Source organism: Aethalodelphis obliquidens, unplaced genomic scaffold, assembly GCF_003676395.1.
Source record: "Aethalodelphis obliquidens isolate GAN/ISIS:26980383/991018 unplaced genomic scaffold, ASM367639v1 scaffold65, whole genome shotgun sequence".
Classification (NCBI taxonomy): Eukaryota; Metazoa; Chordata; class Mammalia; order Artiodactyla; family Delphinidae; genus Aethalodelphis; species Aethalodelphis obliquidens.
The window spans coordinates 8,280,517-8,301,867 of record NW_020838009.1 but is presented as its reverse complement, the minus strand read 5'-3'; the positions used below and the strand labels follow the sequence as shown (position 1 = coordinate 8,301,867).

The following is a 21,351-nucleotide window of genomic DNA, read 5'->3' as shown; positions in this document are numbered from 1 at the left end:
TAACGTTAAAAGTTTAATTTATACAAATATTGGAAGATGGCATCAGTAAAGATCTAACTTTATTTTCCCAGTGGTTAATCCTTCCTCACATTCTAAATGTTCATTTATATTAGGTTGGTTTCTGAACTCTGTAGTATGTTCCGTACAACATTCTCTTACGGCTTTACAATATTTTTCATATTTGATTAATACCACTCTTTTAAAGAAGAAACCTTTACTTTTGCAAATTAATTTTAGAATAATTTTGCCAACCCACTCCTCCCTACCAAAAACATGTGACTTCTACAAGGAACTGCCTAACTCAGAAAGGTTAGTTTGGAAAGACACTGTCTGATTCCAGTCGAAGTTTTCCAATTCTTTATAAAGATACCATACTGTACATTTCCTATAGGATTTACCCCTGCTACTTTATGTTATTTGTTACTATTGCAAGTGGGGTCTGTTTTTACTCACCATTTTAACTGAAAATTCAAACATTAATTTTATTTATTTATTTTTTTGCTGCATCGCATGGCCTGCGCAATCTTAGTTCCCTGACCAGGCATTGAACCCGGGAAACCACCCTGAAAGCACCAAGTCCTAACCACTGGACCACTAGGGAATGCCCTAAATTTTTTTTATTGTGGCAAAATATATAACAAAATGTACCATCTTAAGCATTTTAAAGTGCACCAGTCAGTGACATTAAGTAATTCACACTGTTGTTAACCATCAACACCACCCATCTCTGTAAATGAATTTTAATGACACAGGAACATCACTGGGTTTTGCACATACGTTTTATAAGTTGCCACTACTATGCATTGGTTCTAATAGATTTTTACTGATCCTGAGGCTGTCTGGGTGGACTAGTTGTTCTCAAAAGGAGTTCTGTGCCCAGGGAGGCAGGCTCTATTTTCACAAAGGATATGATGCACCACTGACAGGGAGCCAGGGACACCAGATTTACTGCAATACTTAGGAAAGTCTCCCAAAACAAAGAATCTCAACCAACTTTCAAGTGTCCTGTCAGAATTCATGTAGATGAAAAACTTGTTTTTAACTATGAGACTTGAACTTAATCCCTTTTTATTAATAAACCAAGATTTTTACAGCAATTTTAACATTCACTGACTTTTACAAGAGGTGACTACTATACAAATCGAGGAAATATCATACAGTCATTTCTCATTATTTGTGGTAGTTATATTTTATAGTTGGCGCAAACACAGAATTAGCAAATACTAAACCACTGCTCTTAGGGGGAGTGTACACACACACACACACACACACACACACACACACTCACACACCACTCATGTGGATTATAATCTTAAATCCTAAGAACAACTCATTCTAGTATATCCCATTTTCTGTGTTTCACAAAAGAGAAATGGAATTAAGGAGTGTTAAGTGACTTGCCTGAGGCCACCCCACTAACAGATGCCACAGATGGGATTCAAACTGTCCAATGGCCACAGAGCTGTAGTGTCCTGCACTGCACTGCCCCCTACCATCTCCATCTCTGTATGAGCGCTGAAATAAGAAGGTAGAGCATCCTCCTTGTTTGAGCTCACACAGGAGCATGCTCCCAGGCAACTAAAATCTTTTCTGTGAATGACTAAGAAAGCGCTGCTGGTATTGATTTGGGGGTTACAAATAAATTCTAGCGAGTAGATGAGCTCTCAAATACGGAAACTAGATAAACAGGATGGACCATAGTTTGCTTTAGTTGAAACTTTTAAAGAAAATGACAAAATTGGCAGCAGTGCTACTCATGGTATTTGGGACATGAGTATAATACACCTGTTCCCTGCACCTACAGCTGTCTCAGTGTGCTGGTGCATACAGGTGCTATCTCTGATTGCTTGTTTGTCTTCTGGTGCTGCCCAAGTGTCTACATATTGAAGTACACATTTGATTTTACTATCAGTTACATTTACTGTCCTTTACATTACAACTAGGCCATTATATCATTTTAAAAAAATGAAACACATTATCTATGAATTTCATTTCAGGTTAATAAAGGGGGAATACAAAATATTTATTACAAAAAAAGGGAGAACTAGGTCTGATGGAGTGAAGAACTACTAACATAGACGTTACCTGAAAAAAATGAAAAACACCTCTTCCTCTCCAATATTTCTTTTTCTGTTTGTTTATATTGAAGTATAGTTGATTTACAACGTTGTATTAATTACGTATATTTCTTTATCTTTATACCTACATCAATCAGAGTTTTAAGAACACTACTGAAAAACAGCAAGGTTACCAGGCATCCCTATCTTGAGGTTTCAATAGCCCATCATGTTAAAGGAGTATTCTTCTAGACCTAGCCTATTAATGGTTATATCTGGATCGAGGGTAAAATTTTATCAAAAGTCTTTGTGGTATGCAGGCCTCTCACTGTTGTGGCCTCTCCCGTTGCAGAGCATAGGCTCCAGATGCGCAGGCTCAGCAGCCATGGCTCACAGGCCCAGCCGCTCCGCGGCATGTGGGATCTTCCCGGACTGGGGCATGAACCCGTGTCCCCTGCATCGGCAGGCGGACTCTCAACCACTGCACCACCAGGGAAGCCCCAAAAGTCTTTTTGACATCTATCAAAATAAATTTTTTTCCTTTGATCTGCTACCATGGTGAATTATAGTAATATATTTCCTAGTTTTGCGCCATTCTTTCAATCTCCAAACTCTTATCTGTCTTTTTTTTTTTGCACTCCTTTTGCACTGATGGACGTTATTAGGAATAGCCTTACAAAACTCAGTTGGATGGATGTTATTTTAAATGATGTTCATTGCACTGCTCAGTGTCCCCTTTCTAAGAAACCACAGGAGAAACTTCTCTAAAGTCTCTGTATCTGAAACAGCCACGCTTCTCCTGAGCAATATGTGTCCTTTTCATGTGATAAACTCTTCAATTTCTGTAACTTTATAGCTTTAGAACCAAACTTAAGATGTCAGAGCATGGATCTTGCATATTTATCTCTACTGGATGTATTTTTCCGACCCTAATTTATCACTGTTTTTTAAAAATTGGACTATAGTTGATTTACATCTATTTGCTGTTATAGTATTATTCTTTTAAGGTACTGCTAGATTCAATACGCTATTTTATTTCTTTTCTATATAAGTGAGATTGACCTAGAAAATTTTTTGCCTTGTCAGATTCCTGTATAAGGATTATGCTTCTTTCAATAATTAACCAAAAAGTATTTTCTTCTTTTAATGTTCAACGAAACAACCTGTTCCCTGAATGTTTGATAAAACTCACCTGTCAAAACCACCTTGTGAAGGGACAGTTCTTTGATAACTTTTAATTTCTTCCATGGTAATTGGTCTATTCAGGCTTTCTTCTTCAGTCAATTTTGATAATTTATATTTGCCTATAAAATGATCCATTCCATCAAGATGTTCAATTTATTAGCACAGAGTAAACCCAGAATTAAAATAAAAATTTCCTCAGTATATTATTATATTCCATTATTTGAAGATGTAAGTATGTTTTATTACCTTTGCCCAAGGTTTGCTTATTTTATTGGTCTTTTTCAGGAACCAGCTTATATTTAACAATTCTACTATTTTTAATTCATTAATTTCTACATTTACCTATTTCCTTTCTCTTTTCATATGGTTCTTTTGCTATTCATTTTCTAGCTTCTTGGGTTAATGCTGAAATCATTTATTTCTACTCTAATTTATTTAATAAAAGTAGTTAATTATCGCTAATTCTCTGTGTGACACTTTGGCCTCATCCCCTAAGTTCTCACATATAGTATTCTCATTGTGAATTATTACTAAATAGTCTACAAATGCATTTTTATTTCCATTTTAACCCAATATTTGTAAGAGTCCTCTCCCTCTTGGAGTTCTAGTTTTAAACAAACTTCTTGTTAGTTTCTAGTTTTACACCAAAGTGCTATTAATATTAAATAAATGAAAATTCAAAAGGCATGTTTTATGAAAACAGGTAAATATTCTATTTTGACATTTAACCTAAGGAAACACGGTAGAGCAAATATAAATTCCAAAAGGATTATATGCATGCATCTTTTAAAATTAAAAAAAAATTTTCCCAAAGTTGTTACAAATGTATACTGAGATATTTTCCATGCAACATCTATGCAAATAAAAATCTCACACTAAACCAAGTAAGATTAAATGTATTAAATTATAGCCCTAAGGCTGTAAAAATAATGTTTGATCAATTAAGGTCTAGACTTCAGCTCACCAGCAGTGGCAATCCAAACGAAACTCACAAAATAGAAGGCCCAAGTCAATCCTTTCTTGCTCTACTTGTTTCCTAAGAGATTCCCTCACTCATAATTCAGTGGAGAGACCAGTAAGCCTGACTTCTTGACTGTTGTATCAAGTTAGAAATGTATTAAACAAAGTATAAAATAAAATGTGGTTAATTATCTCCCACAATATGAACATAAAAGCCAAATGAGAGCCGCTGCCCCGCCCCACCCCACCCCCAAATCTACAATATGCAGATACCTGATTCGATCACTCGTTCCACTGTAACCCCACCGGCTCTCTACTTGCTGGAATCTATTGATGCAGCATTCCTTTCCTCTGAGGCAGCATCTTGGTCGATCAATGTATTCAACTCGGGGCTTAGGATTGACAGTAAAGTGAAGAAAGAGGTTTACCACTTCACGATCTGACAGAATTCCAGACTGAGCAGGACCTGTAGAAATAAAAACATAAACCTCAATAAAAGTAACTTCACTGCAATTCCTAACTTTGTAATTCTCCCCATAATAACGTGAATTCAAATCTGAAAGATGTAAAGTAACAATGAGGTAGAAAAATCTCAGTATATATAATTTTAGCATATATATATATATATATATATATATATATATTTATTTATTTAATTTTTTTTTTTTTTTTGTGGTACGCGGGCCTCTCACTGTTGTGGCCTCTCCCGTTGCGGAGCACAGGCTCTGGACGCGCAGGCTCAGCGGCCACGGCTCACGGGCCCAGCCGCTCCGCGGCATGTGGGATCTTCCCAGACCGGGGCACAAACCCGTGTCCCCTGCATTGGCAGGCAGACTCTCAACCACTGCGCCACCAGGGAAGCCCCTAATTTTAGCATATATTTAATTTTAAAGTTTTACTAAATTCATCCGAGGTTAACCTAATATGTAAGTGTTAAAATCATTAATAAATCAAAGCTTAGATGAAACCCTGAAATCACAGAAAGATCCCTGGATTTTTCTATCCATTTGCCCTGAGTGTTCCGTTTCCCAGAAAGAGGAGAGTTGGAGAAGTGCTTACAGTGGCAGCCAGAGCTATCGTTACCTCTCCATTCCCCATCTGTCTGAGGCTGTAATCAAACAATGGAATATTTAGAGGTAGAAATAGATGGCACAGTGCTTTCATTGTGGGATTTTGAAATCAGCAGAGGTCAGGAGCTAAGATCGGAAGAGCTGTGGAAGCAGTTTTCTCATTCACTGTTTCTGGGAAGAGAAAATTCCAAACAGCTTAAATTTAACCAGGAATAAATGCTATTCCTCATAAAAGATGCCAGGAGATTCCTTCCAAGGCTGGTAAAAACAATCTAAATAAGAGACTGCAAAACACTGGAAATTTGGTTTAAGAAACTATAAATCAGATTTTAACGTAAAATGCCCTAATTTTTAATATAAATTTTTAGAATATCACAAACAAAATATATCAACCTGCCAGACCTGGCCCCGTGGTTCATTTGCAATCTCTGGATAAGTAAAGATTGTAAAGAAGAAAAAATACAATTACAAACTTAAAACATGTATTTTAGAGAAAAAAAAAAGAAAAGAATGTAACTGGAACTGCATAAGATCAGAAGACAGATGGGGGTGAAAACTCATGTATCTTTCTCAGAATGACAAATAAGACAAAAGAATTAAAATGTTAAGGTGATTAAAATGGATGATAAAAAGCAGAGACCAACATACAGGTAACTAGTGTTCCTGAAGAACTAACAGTAAGAAATAGGATGATGCACTAATTCAAGACTACAGGTATACCTCGCTTTATTATGCTTCGCAGATACATTTTTTTACAAATTGAAGATTTGTGGCAACCCTGCATCAACAAGTCTGTTGCTGTCATTTTTCAACTGCATTTGCTCACTTTGTGTCTCTGTGTCACATTTTGGTAATTCTCTCAATAGTTTAAACTTTTTCATTATTACTATACTTGTTATGATGATCTGTGATCAGTGACCTTTCATGTCACTACTGTAATAGTTTTGAGCCCCATGAACCACACCCATAAGACAGCGAACAATTAAGTTATGCAGGTATCTGCATAAATGTTGTGTGTGTTCTGACTGCTCCACTGATCAGCCGTTCCCCATCTCTCTGTCTCCTCCTGAGACACAACAGTATTGAAACTAGACCAATTAACAACCCTATAGTTGGGCTTACCTGCTGGCACAGTGGTTAAGAATCTGCCTGCCAACGCAGGGGACAGAGGTTTGAGCCCTGGTCCGGGAAGATACCACATACCACATACCACATACCACGGAGCAACTAAGCCCTGCACCACAACTACTGAGCCTGCACTCTAGAGCCCACAAGCTACAACTACTGAGCCCGCACGCCTAGAGCCCGTGCTTCTCAACAAGAGAAGCCACCACAATGAGAAGTCCGTGCAGCGCAATGAAGAGTAACCCCTGCTCGCCGCAACTAGAGAAAGCCCGCACACAGCAACGAAGACCCAATGCAGCCAAAAATAAAATAAATAAATTTACAAAAAAAAATGAAAACAACAGCCCTATAGTGGCCTCTTAAGTGTTCAAGTGAAAGAACAGTCAAACATCTCTCCCTTTAAATCAAAAGCAGAAATGGTTATGCTGAGTAAGAAGGCTTGTCAAAAGTTAGGTCTCTTGCACCAAAGAGTAGCCAAGCTGTGAATGCAAAGGAAGAGTTCCTGAAGGAAATTAAAAGTGCTACTCCAGTGAACACACAAATAATAAGAAAGCAAAACAGCCTTAATGCTGATATGGAGAAAGTCTGAGTGGTTTGGATAGAAGATCAAACCAGCCACAACATTCCCTTAAGACAAAGACTAATCCAGAGCAAGGCCCTAACTCTCTTCAATTCTATGAAGGCTGAAAGAGATGAGGAGGCTACAGAAGCAAAGTCTGAAGCTAGCAGAAGGGGGTCCAGGAGGTTTAAGGAAAGAGGCTGCCTCTGTGATGTAAAAGTGCAAGGGGAAGCAGCAAGTGCTGATGCAGAAGCTGCAGCAGGTTATCCAGAAGATCTGGCTAAGATAATTAATGAAGGTGGCTACACAAAACAACAGATAATTCAATGTAGACAAGTGTAGACAAATAGCCTTCTAGTGGAAGAAGATGCCATCTAGGACTCTGACAGTTAGAAGTCAATGCCTGGCTTTAAAGCTTCAAAGGACAGCCTGACACTCTTGTTAGGGGCTAATGTAGCTGGTGACTTTAAGTTGAAGCCAATGCTCATTCACCATTCTGAAAATCCTAGGGCCCTTTAGAATTATGCTAAATCTACTCTGTGTTATAAATGGAACAAAAAAGCCTGGATGACAGCACATTTGCTGACAACATGGTATACTGAATATTTTAAGCCCACTGTTGAGACCAACTGCTCAGAAAAAAAGATTCCTTTCAAAATATTTTTCCTTGACAATGTACCTGGTCATCCAAGAGCACTCATGAAGATGTACAGTTGTTTTCATGACTGCTAACAGAACATCCATTCCATAGCCCATGGATCAAAGAGTAATTTAGACTTTCAAGCCTTATTATTTAAGAAGAACATTTTGTAAGGCTATAGCTACCATAGACAGTAGTGATTCCTCTGATGCATCTGGGCAAAGTAAACTGAAAACCTGGAAAGGAGTCACCATTCTAGATGCCATTAAGAACATCCATGATTCATGGAAAGAGTTCAAAATATCAATATTTAAAGAGAGTTTGGAGGAAGTAAACTGTAACCTTCATGCTTGACTTTGAGGGGTTCAAAAACTTCAGTGGAGGAAGTAACTGCAGATGTGGTAGAAATAGCAAGAGAACTAAAATTAGAAGTGGAGCCTGAAGATATGACTGAATTGCTGCAACCTCATGATAAAACTTGAACAGATGAGGAGTTGCTTCTACAGATGAGCAAAGAAAGTGGTTTCTTGAGACAGAATCTCCTCCTGTTGAAGATGCTGTGAAGACTGTTGACATGACAACAAAGGATTTATAATATTACATAAACTTAACTGATAAAGCAGTGGCAGGGTGAAAGAGGACTAACTCCAATTTTGAAAGAAGTTTTACTGTGGTAAAATGCTATCAAACAGCATTGCCTGCTACAGAGAAATGTTTCCTGAAAGAGTCAATCACTGTGGCGAACTTCATTATTATCTTATTTTAAGAAACTGCCACAGGACTTCCCTGGTGGCGCAGTGGTTAAGAATCCGCCTACCAATGCAGGGGACATGGGTTTGAGTCCTGGTCCGGGAAGATCCCACATGCTGCAGAGCAAATAAGCCCATCCGCCAAAACTACTGAAGCCCGCGTGCCGCAACTACTGAGCCCATGTGCCACAACTACTGAAGCCTGCACACCTAGAGCCCATGCTCCGCAACAAGAGAAGCCACCGCAATGAGAAGCCTGTGCACTGCAACAAAGAGTAGCCCCTGCTCACCACAACTAGAGAAAGCCTGCGCACAGCAGTGAAGACCCAACGCAGCCAAAAATTTTTAAAAAATGAAAATAAAAAAAAAGAAAGAAGTTGCCACAGCCATATTAACCTTCAGCAACCACCACCCTGACCAGTCAGCAGCCGTCAACATCGAGGCAAGACCCTCCACCAGCAAAAAGATTAGGACTCGCTGAAGGCTCAGATGTTAGTTAGCATTCTTTAGCAATACAGTCTTTTTAAATTAAGGTATGTACTTTGTTCTTTTTAGACGTAATGCTATTGCACTTAACAGACTATAATATAGTGTAAACATAACTTTTATATGCATTGGGAAACCAAAAAATTTGTATGGCTCACTTTATTGCGATATTCAATTTATTGTTGTGGTCTGGAACACACAATATTGCCAAGGTATGCCTGTATTATAAAATTTCCTTAGTTGAAAAAAGAAGTCTTCAGATCATGAAAAACGTTCTCAGATATCTACTGTATACCTATTTAAAGAAAGTAATCAAGAATAAACTCATCAAATGAGTGAATCAAAATAAAGAATTCAAGAAGGTGTATCATAAAAGAACTGGTGATAAACACTAAATCCAATACCACCTATAATTAAGTCTAATACAGTGTGTCTTTGTAGTACGTTGAGTGTATAATCAGTTACCATAAAGTGTGCTAGAAAGGTTGAAAGGATGGAACACCATGCTAACATTCTTATCTTAAATAGGGAAGGTCAATAAATATCATTTTATTATGAAATGAATTAAGAAAATTGGAGGGGAAAAAGTAAATGCAGAATTATTTCCTAATCTCTAGACAGAAAACACACACACACACACACACACTCAACAGCAAAATAGAGAACATAAAGGGAGCTCTCCCTAAAACATTTTTGAAAAATATAATACAGAAATAATAAGCATAACAGAAAAGAACATACATAACAGCAAAAACAGAAACATTATTTCACTACATAAAAATATTAGTAAGTCTGTAAGATGGAAGAGCCTACGTCAGGGAACAACTCTACATGAAACAGTACATAAAATAGCTATTTCATGTTAACAGAGAACAATTGAGGCAGTCAGTGCTTGAGAAGGGAAATGTATTGCAATGAAGCCCTATATCTGTCACCACTTTTCCCCTTGGGATATTTGCTGATTTGCTTAACAGGGCATAAATGCCACGTAGAAACTGGCAACCTAGAAATTGTGGTAGTCCTCAACTGACTGAAGAGACAAAAACTGTAATTCAAAGCTACCAAGGCAGCCAGACAACAATCCGGAAGAGAATACTTAATAGACAAACAAGACCAACATTTTGCGCATAATTTCTCCTTGAAGTATTTGTCAACTCCTGGGCTTCCCTGGTGGCGCAGTGGCTAAGAATCTGCCTGCTAATGCAGGGGACACAGGTTTGAGCCCTGGTCCAGGAAGATCCCACATGCCGTGGAGCAACTAAGCCCGTGTGCCACAACTACTGAGCCCCTGTGCTGCAACTACTGAAGCCCATGTGCCTAGAGCCTGTGCTCCACAACAAGAGAAGCCACCACAATGAGAAGCCCACGCACCGTGATGAAGAGTAGCCCCCGCTGGCTGCAATCAGAGAAAAGCCTGAGCACAGCAACAAAGACCCAACAAAGGCCCAACACGGCCAAAAATAAAATTAAAAAAAAGTATTTGTCAATTCCTAAGCTATGCACAAGCAAGAGAAAACTATGAGACCAAAACACCAGGCAGAAAGACGCTGCTAAGAGACTAAAGAATTAAACAGAAATTTCTGTCTTAAAGCTAGGAGAAAAATTCCCAAATATTTGAAAATTAAGCTATATACTTAATAGCCCATGGGTCAAGAAAAAAATTACCATGAAAATTAGAAAATACTTTTTATTGAATGACAATGAAAATACAACATATCAAAACTTGTGGGGATGGGCTTCCCTGGTGCCACAGTGGTTGAGAGTCCGCCTGCCGATGCAGGGGACATGGGTTCGTGCCCCGGTCCGGGAAGATCCCACATGCCGTGGAGCGGCTGGGCCCGTGAGCCATGGCCGCTGAGCCTGCGCGTCCGGAGCCTGTGCTCCGCAACGGGAGAGGCCACAACAGTGAGAGGCCCGCGTACCGCAAAAAAAAAAAAAAAACACCTTCCACAAAGAAAACACTAGATCCAGACAGCTTCACTGGTGAATTCCCCTAAGCATTTAAGGAAAAATAGCACTAATTTTACATAAGCTCTTGAATACAGAAAAAAGATATATTCCTAACTTTTGTATGAGACCAGCATAACCTTGATAATCAAAATCTGACAATTTCATTACAAGAAAGTAAAAATTATAGCCTAATTTCTCTCATGAAGTAGTCCTAAAAATATTTTTTAAATCTGGCAAATTGGATCTAGTAATATATAAAAAGAATAATGCATGACAACCAAGTCTGGTTTATGTAAGGAATCCAAAGTTTTAACTTGGAAAATCAATCAATGCTATAGTAAGCTATACTAAGAGAACAAAGGGGAAAACCATATCATTATCTCAAAAGAAGAGAAACATTTGGTAAAATTCATGATAAAACTCTTACAAGACTAGTAATAGAAGGAAACTGCCTTAGTCCAATAAAGAGTATCTACAAAAAATTGACAGCAAGCATACTCTGTGGGGAAATACTGAAAGCTTTCTGCCTAAGACTAGAATAATGCAAGGATGTTCACTATCCATACTTCTTAATATGCTCAAGGTCCTAGGTCATACAATAAGGCAAGAAAAAGAAATGTCTAAGGATCAGAAAGGAAGAAATAGAATTATTATTGTTTGCAGATCACGATTGTACATGTAGACTATGCACAATCATCTACAAATAATTATTAGAATTTATAAATTTAGCAAGATCACTAGATACAAGGTCAATACAGGAAAAGTCAACTGTATTTCTATATACTGGCAATCAATCAGTTAGGACATGGAAATTAAAAAAACTAATCATTGCAATAACATTTAAGAAGTAAAATACATAAGGAATAAACCTACCAAAAAATATGCAAGACCTCTACCAGAAAACTCAAAGTATTACTAAGAGAAATTTTAAAAAGACTTAAATCAATGTTCATTGATTGGAAGACTCAATATTATAAAAATGTCAATTATCTCCATACCAATCTATGGATTCAACGCAATTCCAATCAGAATCCCATGACTTTTTTTGGTGGAAACTGACAAGCTGATTAAAACATTTAGGTATATGAAACTACCAACACAAAAGACCAAGAATAGCCAAGGTAATCCAGAAGAACAAAGCTAGAGGATTTTCACCACCAGATTTCAAGATTCAGTTTAAAACTACAGAAATGAAAACTCCACAGAATTGGTTCAAGGATGCACAAATATACAGTAGAGCAGACTAAACATTCCAGAAATAGATTCATTCATATACAGTCACCTGATTTACAACGAAGTTAGCACTGCTGTGTATGGGGGCAAGGATAGTTTTTAATACATAGTCACGTGGGGGAAAAAAAATGAACCTTGACCTCTACCTCACACCATACACATGTGTGAAAAAAACACCACAAAAAAATAAAAACCCAACTGGATTACAGACCAAAAAGTTAAATGTAAAACAATAAAGTTCCTAGAAGAAAACCTAAGAGAATATCTTCATGACCCTGAGGCAGGCAAAATTTCTTAAGACATAAAAAGCCTTCACCTTAAAGGAAAAGACTGATAAGTTAATTCATTACAATTAAGACCTTCTATTTATCAAAAGACAGCATTAAGATAATGAAAAGACAATCCACAGACTGGGATATTAGCTATAAGTATATACATTATATGTATCTATAATATATTCTGGATACAAGTCTTTTGTCAGATTATATACATATAATGGAGAGGATGTGAGGCAACTGGAATGAACTCTTAACTCTCTTAGTTTGGCAGCTGAGTGTGAACTATTACAACTACGCTAGGCAACTATTTGGTAGGATCTACCAATGCTGAACATATGTATACTCTATGACTTTGCAATTGCACTGCCACCTGCTCAACAGAAATGTTCACATATGTACACCAAGTGAGAGGTATAAGAATGTTCTTAAAGGCCCCAAACAAACAACCCAAATGTCCAACAACAGTAAAATGGATAAAGAAATCATGGCACATCCATTCAACAGATTATACAGCAATGAAAAAGAATGAGCTACTGCCACACACAACCACACAGATGAATCTAAGACATAATGTTAAGAGAAAGAAGCCACACACAAAAGAACACATGCTGAATGTATGACTTCCTTTATATTAAGTTTAGAAACAGACAAAACTCATTTACAGAAGCCAGAAAGCAGTCACCTTTGGAAGGGAGATTAAGGACTAGGAGGAGCATGATGGAGACTGGTGGGGTATGGTAATGTACTGTAAATTGATATGTGTGGTTAAACAGGTGCGTTCACTCTATTTGTTCACTTTATTATGTACATGTTATATTTTAATTTAAAAAGTTTACAAAAAGAAAAAACAAACATTGATTCTGATCAGCAAAAACAAAAACAACTTGTGAGAATACTGGAATATATATAATAAATCAAAAAGAAAAATTTGTATACCTCAAAAGAATAAAAGTCATGAACAAATACCCAGAGAAAACCATAATTCAAAAAGATACATGCACCCCAATGTTCACTGCAGCACTATTTACAATAGCCAGGTCATGGAAGCAACCTAAGTGCCCCTCGACAGATGAATGGATAAAGAAGATGTGGTGCAGGTGAATATATACAATGGAATATTACTCAGCCATAAAAAGGAATGAAATTGGGTCATTTGTTGAGACGTGGATGGATCTAGACTCTGCCATACAGAGTGAAGTAAGTCAGAAAGAGAAAAACAAATATCGTGTATTAACACATATATGTGGAACCCAGAAAAATGGTACAGATGAACTGGTTTGCAGGGCAGAAATAGAGACACAGATGTAGAGAACAAATGTATGGACACCAAGCGGGGAAAGTGGCGGGGGGGTTGGGGTGGTGGTGTGGTGAATTGGGCGATTGGGATTGACATGTATACACTGATGTGTATAAAATGGATGACTAATAAGAACCTGCTGTATTAAAAAATAAATTAAATTAAATTTAAAAATTCAAAAAAAAGGAAAAAGAAAAAATACAAATGGCCAATAAACATAAGGAAATATAATTTTAAACCATTACGAGATTTTTTTTTTTTCTTTTAGATCAATCTGGCCATGACTTAAAAGCAGATGATACTCAGTGTTGATATGGGAAACAAGAACTGGTCATAGAACTAAGAAGCATCAACCCTAAGAGTCAGAAAGATCTGTCATTGTAACTTTAGGTAAGGCACTTAACCTCTCTCAGGTTCAGTTCTTAAACCTATAAAATACCACATAATTTTTATATATTTATAATATACAAAATATTTTAAAAGATATAAAATACATATAATTTTAAAATACATAAATATATAACCTACAGTATTATCTTGAAGGGCTATTAGGAGAATTGAACGAAATTATACACACAAATGCACATACATAAACAGCTTCTTTTCCTCTCTCGCACAGGGAGACTGACTGCCCATTAAAATAGTTTCAAGTAGATTTTGGACAAGTTACAGCCTTACCTGCTGCAAACTCCTCAATGGTCATCAGCGGGAACCGGATCAAGGACAGTGCTTTCCCTAGAACTTTCTGTTTGTTTCCAAAAGTCACAGGCAATTGTTGTCTTTGACATTCCGCTTCTGCCCACCGTACAACAGCTCCAAAAAGTCGACTTTCTCTAATACTAAGAGTGTCTCTTTCTAGAACTGCACAGAGTGTGTCTACAGGTAAAATACAAAAATATATCACATTAGTAATATTTTGCTCTTTAACAAAATACTGACAAACATGCTTATATAAAATTTTCAAATCTCAATAAAAATAGGATACTTAAAACTATAGAGTCTACACTTAAAAATATTAAAGAATTAAAGGAATTAAACAGCAAAGTTTTCTTTAAAAAATTACTATAAGGTTAACATTTAACTTATTACTTACCATACATGGAAGCTTAGATACAGTATCTCCTTATATATTCATGCCATTCAGCAAGCAAACTCAAATATTCAGAACAAGAATAATAAGTAAGTCAGAGAAAAAGGCTCCCAATCAGTAATGAACAAATTCATAAAGTCTACAGATTACAATTCATTCATTTATTCAGCAAATATTTCTTGTTAACCACTCACAATGTGCCAGGCACTATTCTAGACACCAAGGATATATCATTAAACAAAAAGTTAAAAATTCCTTGCCTTCACGGAGCTTACATTCTAATGGGGGAAACAGATTCAATAAACATAAGTAAATTATACTGTGTTACATAATAAATGTAGGAAAAGATAGCAGGGTAAGGGGAATCAGAAATGCAGCTTAAAATAGGATAGTTTGGATAGGCTCACTTGAGTTAAGACCTGAAGGAGGTCGAGGGGGGTGGGGTCAGTAGGCCAAACACACCTCGAGAGAAAGAGCACCCCAGGACTGGCCAGTGCGAAGGCTCTCTTATGAGAGTGTGCCTGGCATATCTGAGGAACAGCCAGGAGGTCAGTGTGGCTGGAGGAGAGTGAGCAAGAGGGAAAATTAGTAGGTGACGAGGCCAGAAACATGGTGGGAAGCGGGGTGCAATCATGTAGCACCCTGTAGATCATTTGGCTTTTACTCTGAGAGAAAAAGGGAACCCCTGGAGGGTTTTGAGCTGTGACATTTTATGTTCTAAAACAACCACCCTGGCAGCCGTGATGAGAAGAGACAGTAACGGAGGCAAGAGTGGAAACAAGATCAATTAGGAGGCTCTTGCGCTGATCCAGGTCAGAGGTGATGGTGGCCTGGACCAGGCGGAAGTGGTGAAAAATGATCAGATTCAGGGTATACTCTGAAAGGAGACTGGAGATTTCCTAACAGATTGGATATAGGGGGTGATAGAGAGCATGAGTAAAGGATAATTCCCAGGTGTATAGTCTAAGCAATGGAGGGATGACAGTGGCATCAACTGAGATGAGAAAGACTACTATGTGGAAGCAGGGTGGGGGGTGGTCAGAGGGGAGATCTGAAGCTTAATTTTGGACATATTAAGTTTGAAAGCCCTATCTGACATCCAAGTATAAATATCATGACCATAACTCAGGCCCTCACTCAGAATCCTTTCCCCTCTTATCATAGGCAAAATTAAAATAGGCTGAGTTATTTTTAAACTACAGTAGACCAGAAATCAATGAAAACATTAAAATATAATTAAATTGCCCAGAAACACACACCTAAGAAAAATTTATTAAAAACAAAATTCTACTATGCAATGGTCTACACATTCATACCAGAACCAAATATTAGTTTAATAACAAACATAGGTATCATTACAGCAAAGATATCACAGTCCCTGGAACACAGAAGGGGCCCAACAATATGTTAAAAATGAAGAGGTTAAACATAATTTTTTTAAAAATCAAGCTTTTTCCTTCTCTTGTAGCTGAGCAGATGAGTATAAACTAAGGTCCCAGGAAACCTTTTCAAAGATAAATGAATGTAAGTCAACATACCTCAATACTTGTAGGATTAGGAATATACTATGATCATAATATTTAATCATTCAATAGAAAAACAGACAACTTTGAACTTCCATTTCTCTACCTTGTATGCTAAAAACTTAAGTAAAGGTAAACATAGAAACTTAAAGGCTAAAAAACAAGCACGTTATACTGCCCCTGGCATAATGTAAATTAATTCTGTTCTATCAATGTGACATATTATCTTTTTCCTTTGGCAAAAACCTACAAGAAACAGTATCTCTCTACTTGGAAAAAGGTAAGCATATCCCTCTGGAGCACATATTCAAATGCCGGAGGAGAAAAACCATCCCTAGAATCTAAAATAGCTGTTTGAAAAAAGCTCCTGAAGCCAGGTCTTTCTTTCAGATCCTAGAATTCTCTTTCATTCCCAATTTTTAACAAGTACATTTGTGACAAACTAGACTATGAGGTGAAAACACATAGGTCCTCTATAGATAGATGTGTTATAATAAGAAATGACAGCTGAGAGCCTAATGAAGATCATAAAAACACACAGGATTATATTTATAAACATCATACAATACTGGGTTTTAATACAAACCACTGCAAATCAAATCAAATCAACAAATATTTATAGGGTTTTCATCCTGTGCAAGGTACCTACTTCAAGGTTCCCAAGGAGATACATTCAGTAGATTACTTTCTGCCCGTGGATGCCGCTAAGTAAGCATCGTTGACGTCTCCCCCACCTCCACTGCTGTCATGTCTAAGTCAGAGTCACCCAAAGAGCCCGAACAGCTGCGGAAGCTCTTCTTCGGAGGTTTGAGCTTTGAAACAACCGATGAGAGCCTGAGGAGCCATTGTGAGCAGCGGGGAGCGCTCACAGACTGTGTGGTAATGAGGGATCCAAGAACCAAGCGCTCCAGGGGCTTTGGGTTCGTCACATATGCCACTGTGGAGGAGGTGGATGCGGCCATGAATGCAAGGCCACACAAGGTGGATGGAAGAGTTGTGGAACCAAAAAGTGCTGTCTCGAGAGAAGATTCTCAAAGACCTGGTGCCCACTTAACCAGGTGAAAAAGATTTTTGTTGGTGGCATTAAAGAAGACACTGAAGAACATCATCTAAGAGATTACTTTGAACAGTATGGGAAAATTGAAGTGACTGAAATCATGACTGATCAAGGGAGTGGCAAAAAGAGAGTCTTTGCTTTCGTAACCTTTGACGACCATGACTCCGTAGACAAGACTGTCATTCAGAAATAAAAAATGTGAATGGCCACAACTGTGAAGTAAGGAAAGCCCTATCTAAGCAAGAGATGGCTAGTGCCTCACCCAGCCAAAGAAGTCGAAGTGGTTCTGGAAACTTTGGTGGTGGTTGTGGAGGGGGTTTTGGTGGGAATGACAGCTTTGGTCGTGGGGGAAACTTCAGTGGTCGAGCTGGCTTTGGTGGCAGCCGTGGTGGTGGTGGCTATGGTGGCAGTGGGATGGCTATAATGGATTTGGTAATGATGAAAGCAATTTTGGAGGTGGTGGAAGCTACAATGATTTTGGCAGTTACAACAATCAATCTTCAAATTTTGGACCCATGAAAGGAGGAAACTTTGGAGGCAGAAGTTCTGGCCCCTGTGGTGGTGGAGGCCAATACTTTGCCAAGCCCCGAAACCAAGGTGGCTATGGTGGTTCCAGCAGCAGCAGTAGCTGTGGCAGTGGCAGAAGGTTTTGATTACTGCCAGGAAACAAAGCTTAGCAGGAGAGGAGAGCCAGAGAAGTGACAGGGAAGCTACAGGTTACAAGAGATATGTGAACTCAGCCAAGCACAGTGGTGGCAGGGCCTCGCTGCTACAAAGAAGACATGTTTTAGACAATACTCATGTGTATGGGCAAAAAAACTCGAGGACTGTATTTGTGACTAAGTGTATAACAGGTTATTTTAGTTTCTGTTCTGTAGAAAGTGTAAAGCATTCCAACAAAGGGTTTTAATGTAGATTTTTTTTTTGCACCCATGCTGTTGATGGCTAAACGTAACAGTCTGATCGTGACGCTGAATAAACGCGTCTTTTTAATGTGCTGTGAAGTTAGTCTACCCTGGAGCCATTTTGGTAAACCGCCCCGACAGTGCGAAGTTAGAGCTCCTTCAGGGTGATGCCAGGTTCCATTCAAAATTTATTTACAACCTGCTCTGGTGGAGAAGCGATTGTCTTCCGAAACCTTGGTGTAGTTGAACTGACAGTTACTGCGTTGTGACCTGGAGTTCACCGCGAAAAGGGTCACCCAAGCAAAGTCATGGAGTTTTCTGATTATTAATATATGATTGTTGGCACATCCTATGCAATATATCTAAATTGGATTATGGTACCAGATATAGATGGGAATGAAGCTTGTGTATCATCCATTATCATGTGTAATAAATAAATAATTTAATACCCTCAAAAAAAAAAAAAAAAAAAAAAAAGATTCCCAGGATCCAATGGCATGCCTAATGGAGGAGCTATTTACAAAACAACTTCTCGGAGTGAGTCACCCAGATGCAGGCAGTATTATTTCAAATGACAGTAGACTGAAGTGGAGCACTTGATAGCTCCTTAAAGGGAAGGACACTAGGATTAAGCAATGTTTCATTACCAACGTGGGCAGTGCTTAGGGCTCTCAAACATCCAGTAACTCAACAAAAATTCAATAGCACACAACGTGCAGGTGCCGGGGGGGAACCAAATCTAGTCGCTGCCCTTCAGGATAATGCAAGAAGAGCACAAATCCTTCCCAGGGTAATGTGCAGCAGACAGGCAAACTAAGAAAGGGATGTTATTGAAACAGGAATATATTAAATTTCATGGAAGAGGGGAGGGCAGCAGTTCTTAAGAAAGTTATAATTTGAGCCAAGACATTAAGACTGAGTGAGAACTAGCCAAGGTGGGAAGGAAAGGCAACATTCTAGACATAGCCAGTCAGCCCAGTTGGTCAACAAATATTAACTGAACACATACTATGTTCTACTACTTTCAGTGCTGGAGATACAGTGGTAAACAAGACAAAGTCTCTGCCTTTAAGGAGTGTACAATCTAGGAGGAGGTAGACAATCAATATATACATATTCAGACAAAGACCAAGATAAGATTTTCAGAGAGTGATACATATTATGAGAAAAATAAATCAGAGTAACAGAACAGGGATTGTTTAGGGGAATATGGTACTTTACGTAGGCGTGAGATGGCCTGTCTCAGGTCTTGTTTAACCTGAGATCTGAATGATTAAAAGGAGGTAGCCACACAAAGATTCATGGGGAAAAGGATTCCAATCAGAAGGAACAGAAAATACAAAGGCTCAAAAACACTGAAATAACTGTGGCCAGTGGATATGGAACATAGTGAATGAGAAGCAGAATGGTAGGAGACAAGGTCAGATACAGAAGGAGGCAGGTAGTTACTGCCAGCTCTTTACAAAAATTCTGTTTTCTCTTCTTCCTGAGATGTGAGTAGTCTGCATCTCCTAGCCTCCCCTTAAGTTAGGTGGCATCTGGTGACTGAATTCTGTCCAATGAAATAAGAGGCAAAATGAGGGTGCCATTTCAAGGTCAAAGCTTTTAAGATGTGGGTATTTTCCTTGCCCAGGCGTTTTCCCAATTGCTAGCAAGATACAGATAATAAGCAGGCTGTAGGAAATGTCAGAGCCACAAGATGGAAGAGAGCCACTCCCTGGCCGGGAACACTTCCTTGGACTGCGTGAGTGTAAAAAAAATTTCTATTGTGTTGGAGCAGTGTGCATTTTGGGGGTTTATTTGTGCAAATGTGTTGAGCTTGCATTTTGGGGTCTATTTGTTACCACAGCCAAGCCTAGCCTACCCTGACTAATATAAGGCTTGATCACATAGGATCTTGTAAGTTTTGCAAGCAGTTAGAATTTTATTCTAACTGCAGTGGGAAGACACTGGAAGCAAGGATGTGATACAATCTGCTGCTGTGTAGAGAATGGACAGTATGAAAGCAAGGGTGAGTGGAAGCAGGGAGACAATAGGAGACCACAGAGGTTATCCAGGTGAGAGAACAGTGGCTTCGACTAGGTGGGAGCAATGGATATGGTAAGAAATGGTCAGATTCAGGATACCTTTGTGTTTTTTTTTTTTGGCTGTGCTGCGCTGCTTGCAGGATCTTAGTTCCCCGACCAGGGATTGAATCTGGGCCCCGGTAGTGAAAGCACCGAGTCCTAACTGGACTGCCATGGAATTCCCCCAGGATACATTTTGAGTGGAGAGCAGAGAGCATGTGCTGATAAACTGCATGTGGGGTATGAAAGAAAGAGAGTAATCAAGAATAACTTCTAGGTTTTTAGTTGTGCATGGTGGTGCCATTAGGGAAGAATGAGGAGAAAACTGGAAAGGAACAAAAAGATTTAACAGGGAGTTGGGGGAAATCAATGGCTCTCTTTTAGCTGTGTTGTTGGAAATGCCTATAAAATCTCCAAATGAAGATGTCAAGTAAATAGTTGGGTATATAAATTTGGAGCCCAGAGAAGGTAAGATTAAAGATAGATATTATGGGTTCATGATGGTGATATTTTAAGTCATAAGCCTGGATCAGCTCTCTCTGCTCTCCTACACGACAAAATTCAAACTCCTCAGCCTGTCACTGCACTGTTCTCCACAAACTGGCTTTCACCTGCCTTGCACCGCCCTTCCTCTACACACACTTCTTCGTGCAGTTCCACTTGCCTCTAATGCCCTCCCCTCTTCATTAACCAAATGTTATCCATTCTCTAAGGCCCATGTCAGAATCTTCTGGGTCAAGATTTTCCTAACACTCCTATGTGAGGTGCTCTCTTCATGTTCTGGATTTGCATAGTAATTATTTTCTATGTATCTAGTTCAGAAAAGGCGTAAGTCACATTTTGCCGTATGTCATCTCTTCTATTTAATGTCTTAAATCTTAATCTTCACATATTTGTTCCCTGATTCTCCAATTAGATGATAGTTTCCTTAAGAAAATGCACATCTTACCCTTCTTTGTATTTCTTATAGGACCCTAGTACAATGCCGTGCATATGGTGAGCATTCAATGAATATTTGTTTGATTTGACATCTTTTAAAAGGCAATGAGGTAGTTAAGACTTTTAGGAATATTTCAGCAAAATAAAGAAAGCAAAACTCTTAAAGAGGTAGACTTAAATCA

General features: G+C 38.4%; 1 protein-coding gene and 1 pseudogene across 2 annotated transcripts in view; one reads left to right on the top strand and one right to left on the bottom strand.

The window, feature by feature from the left end:
- Positions 1-21,351, bottom strand: part of BTBD1 (BTB domain containing 1) — a 45,521-nt gene that overhangs the window by 7,917 nt on the left and 16,253 nt on the right. For both annotated transcript variants that reach the window (XM_027089225.1, XM_027089226.1), the window contains exons 4-5: positions 14,268-14,465; positions 4,476-4,668 (exon numbers count right to left, since the gene is read on the bottom strand). In XM_027089225.1, the coding sequence (XP_026945026.1) occupies positions 4,476-4,668; positions 14,268-14,465 (391 nt within the window). The remainder of the gene's footprint in view (positions 1-4,475; positions 4,669-14,267; positions 14,466-21,351) is intronic.
- LOC113610805 (heterogeneous nuclear ribonucleoprotein A1-like) lies at positions 16,950-18,037 on the top strand (annotated as a pseudogene).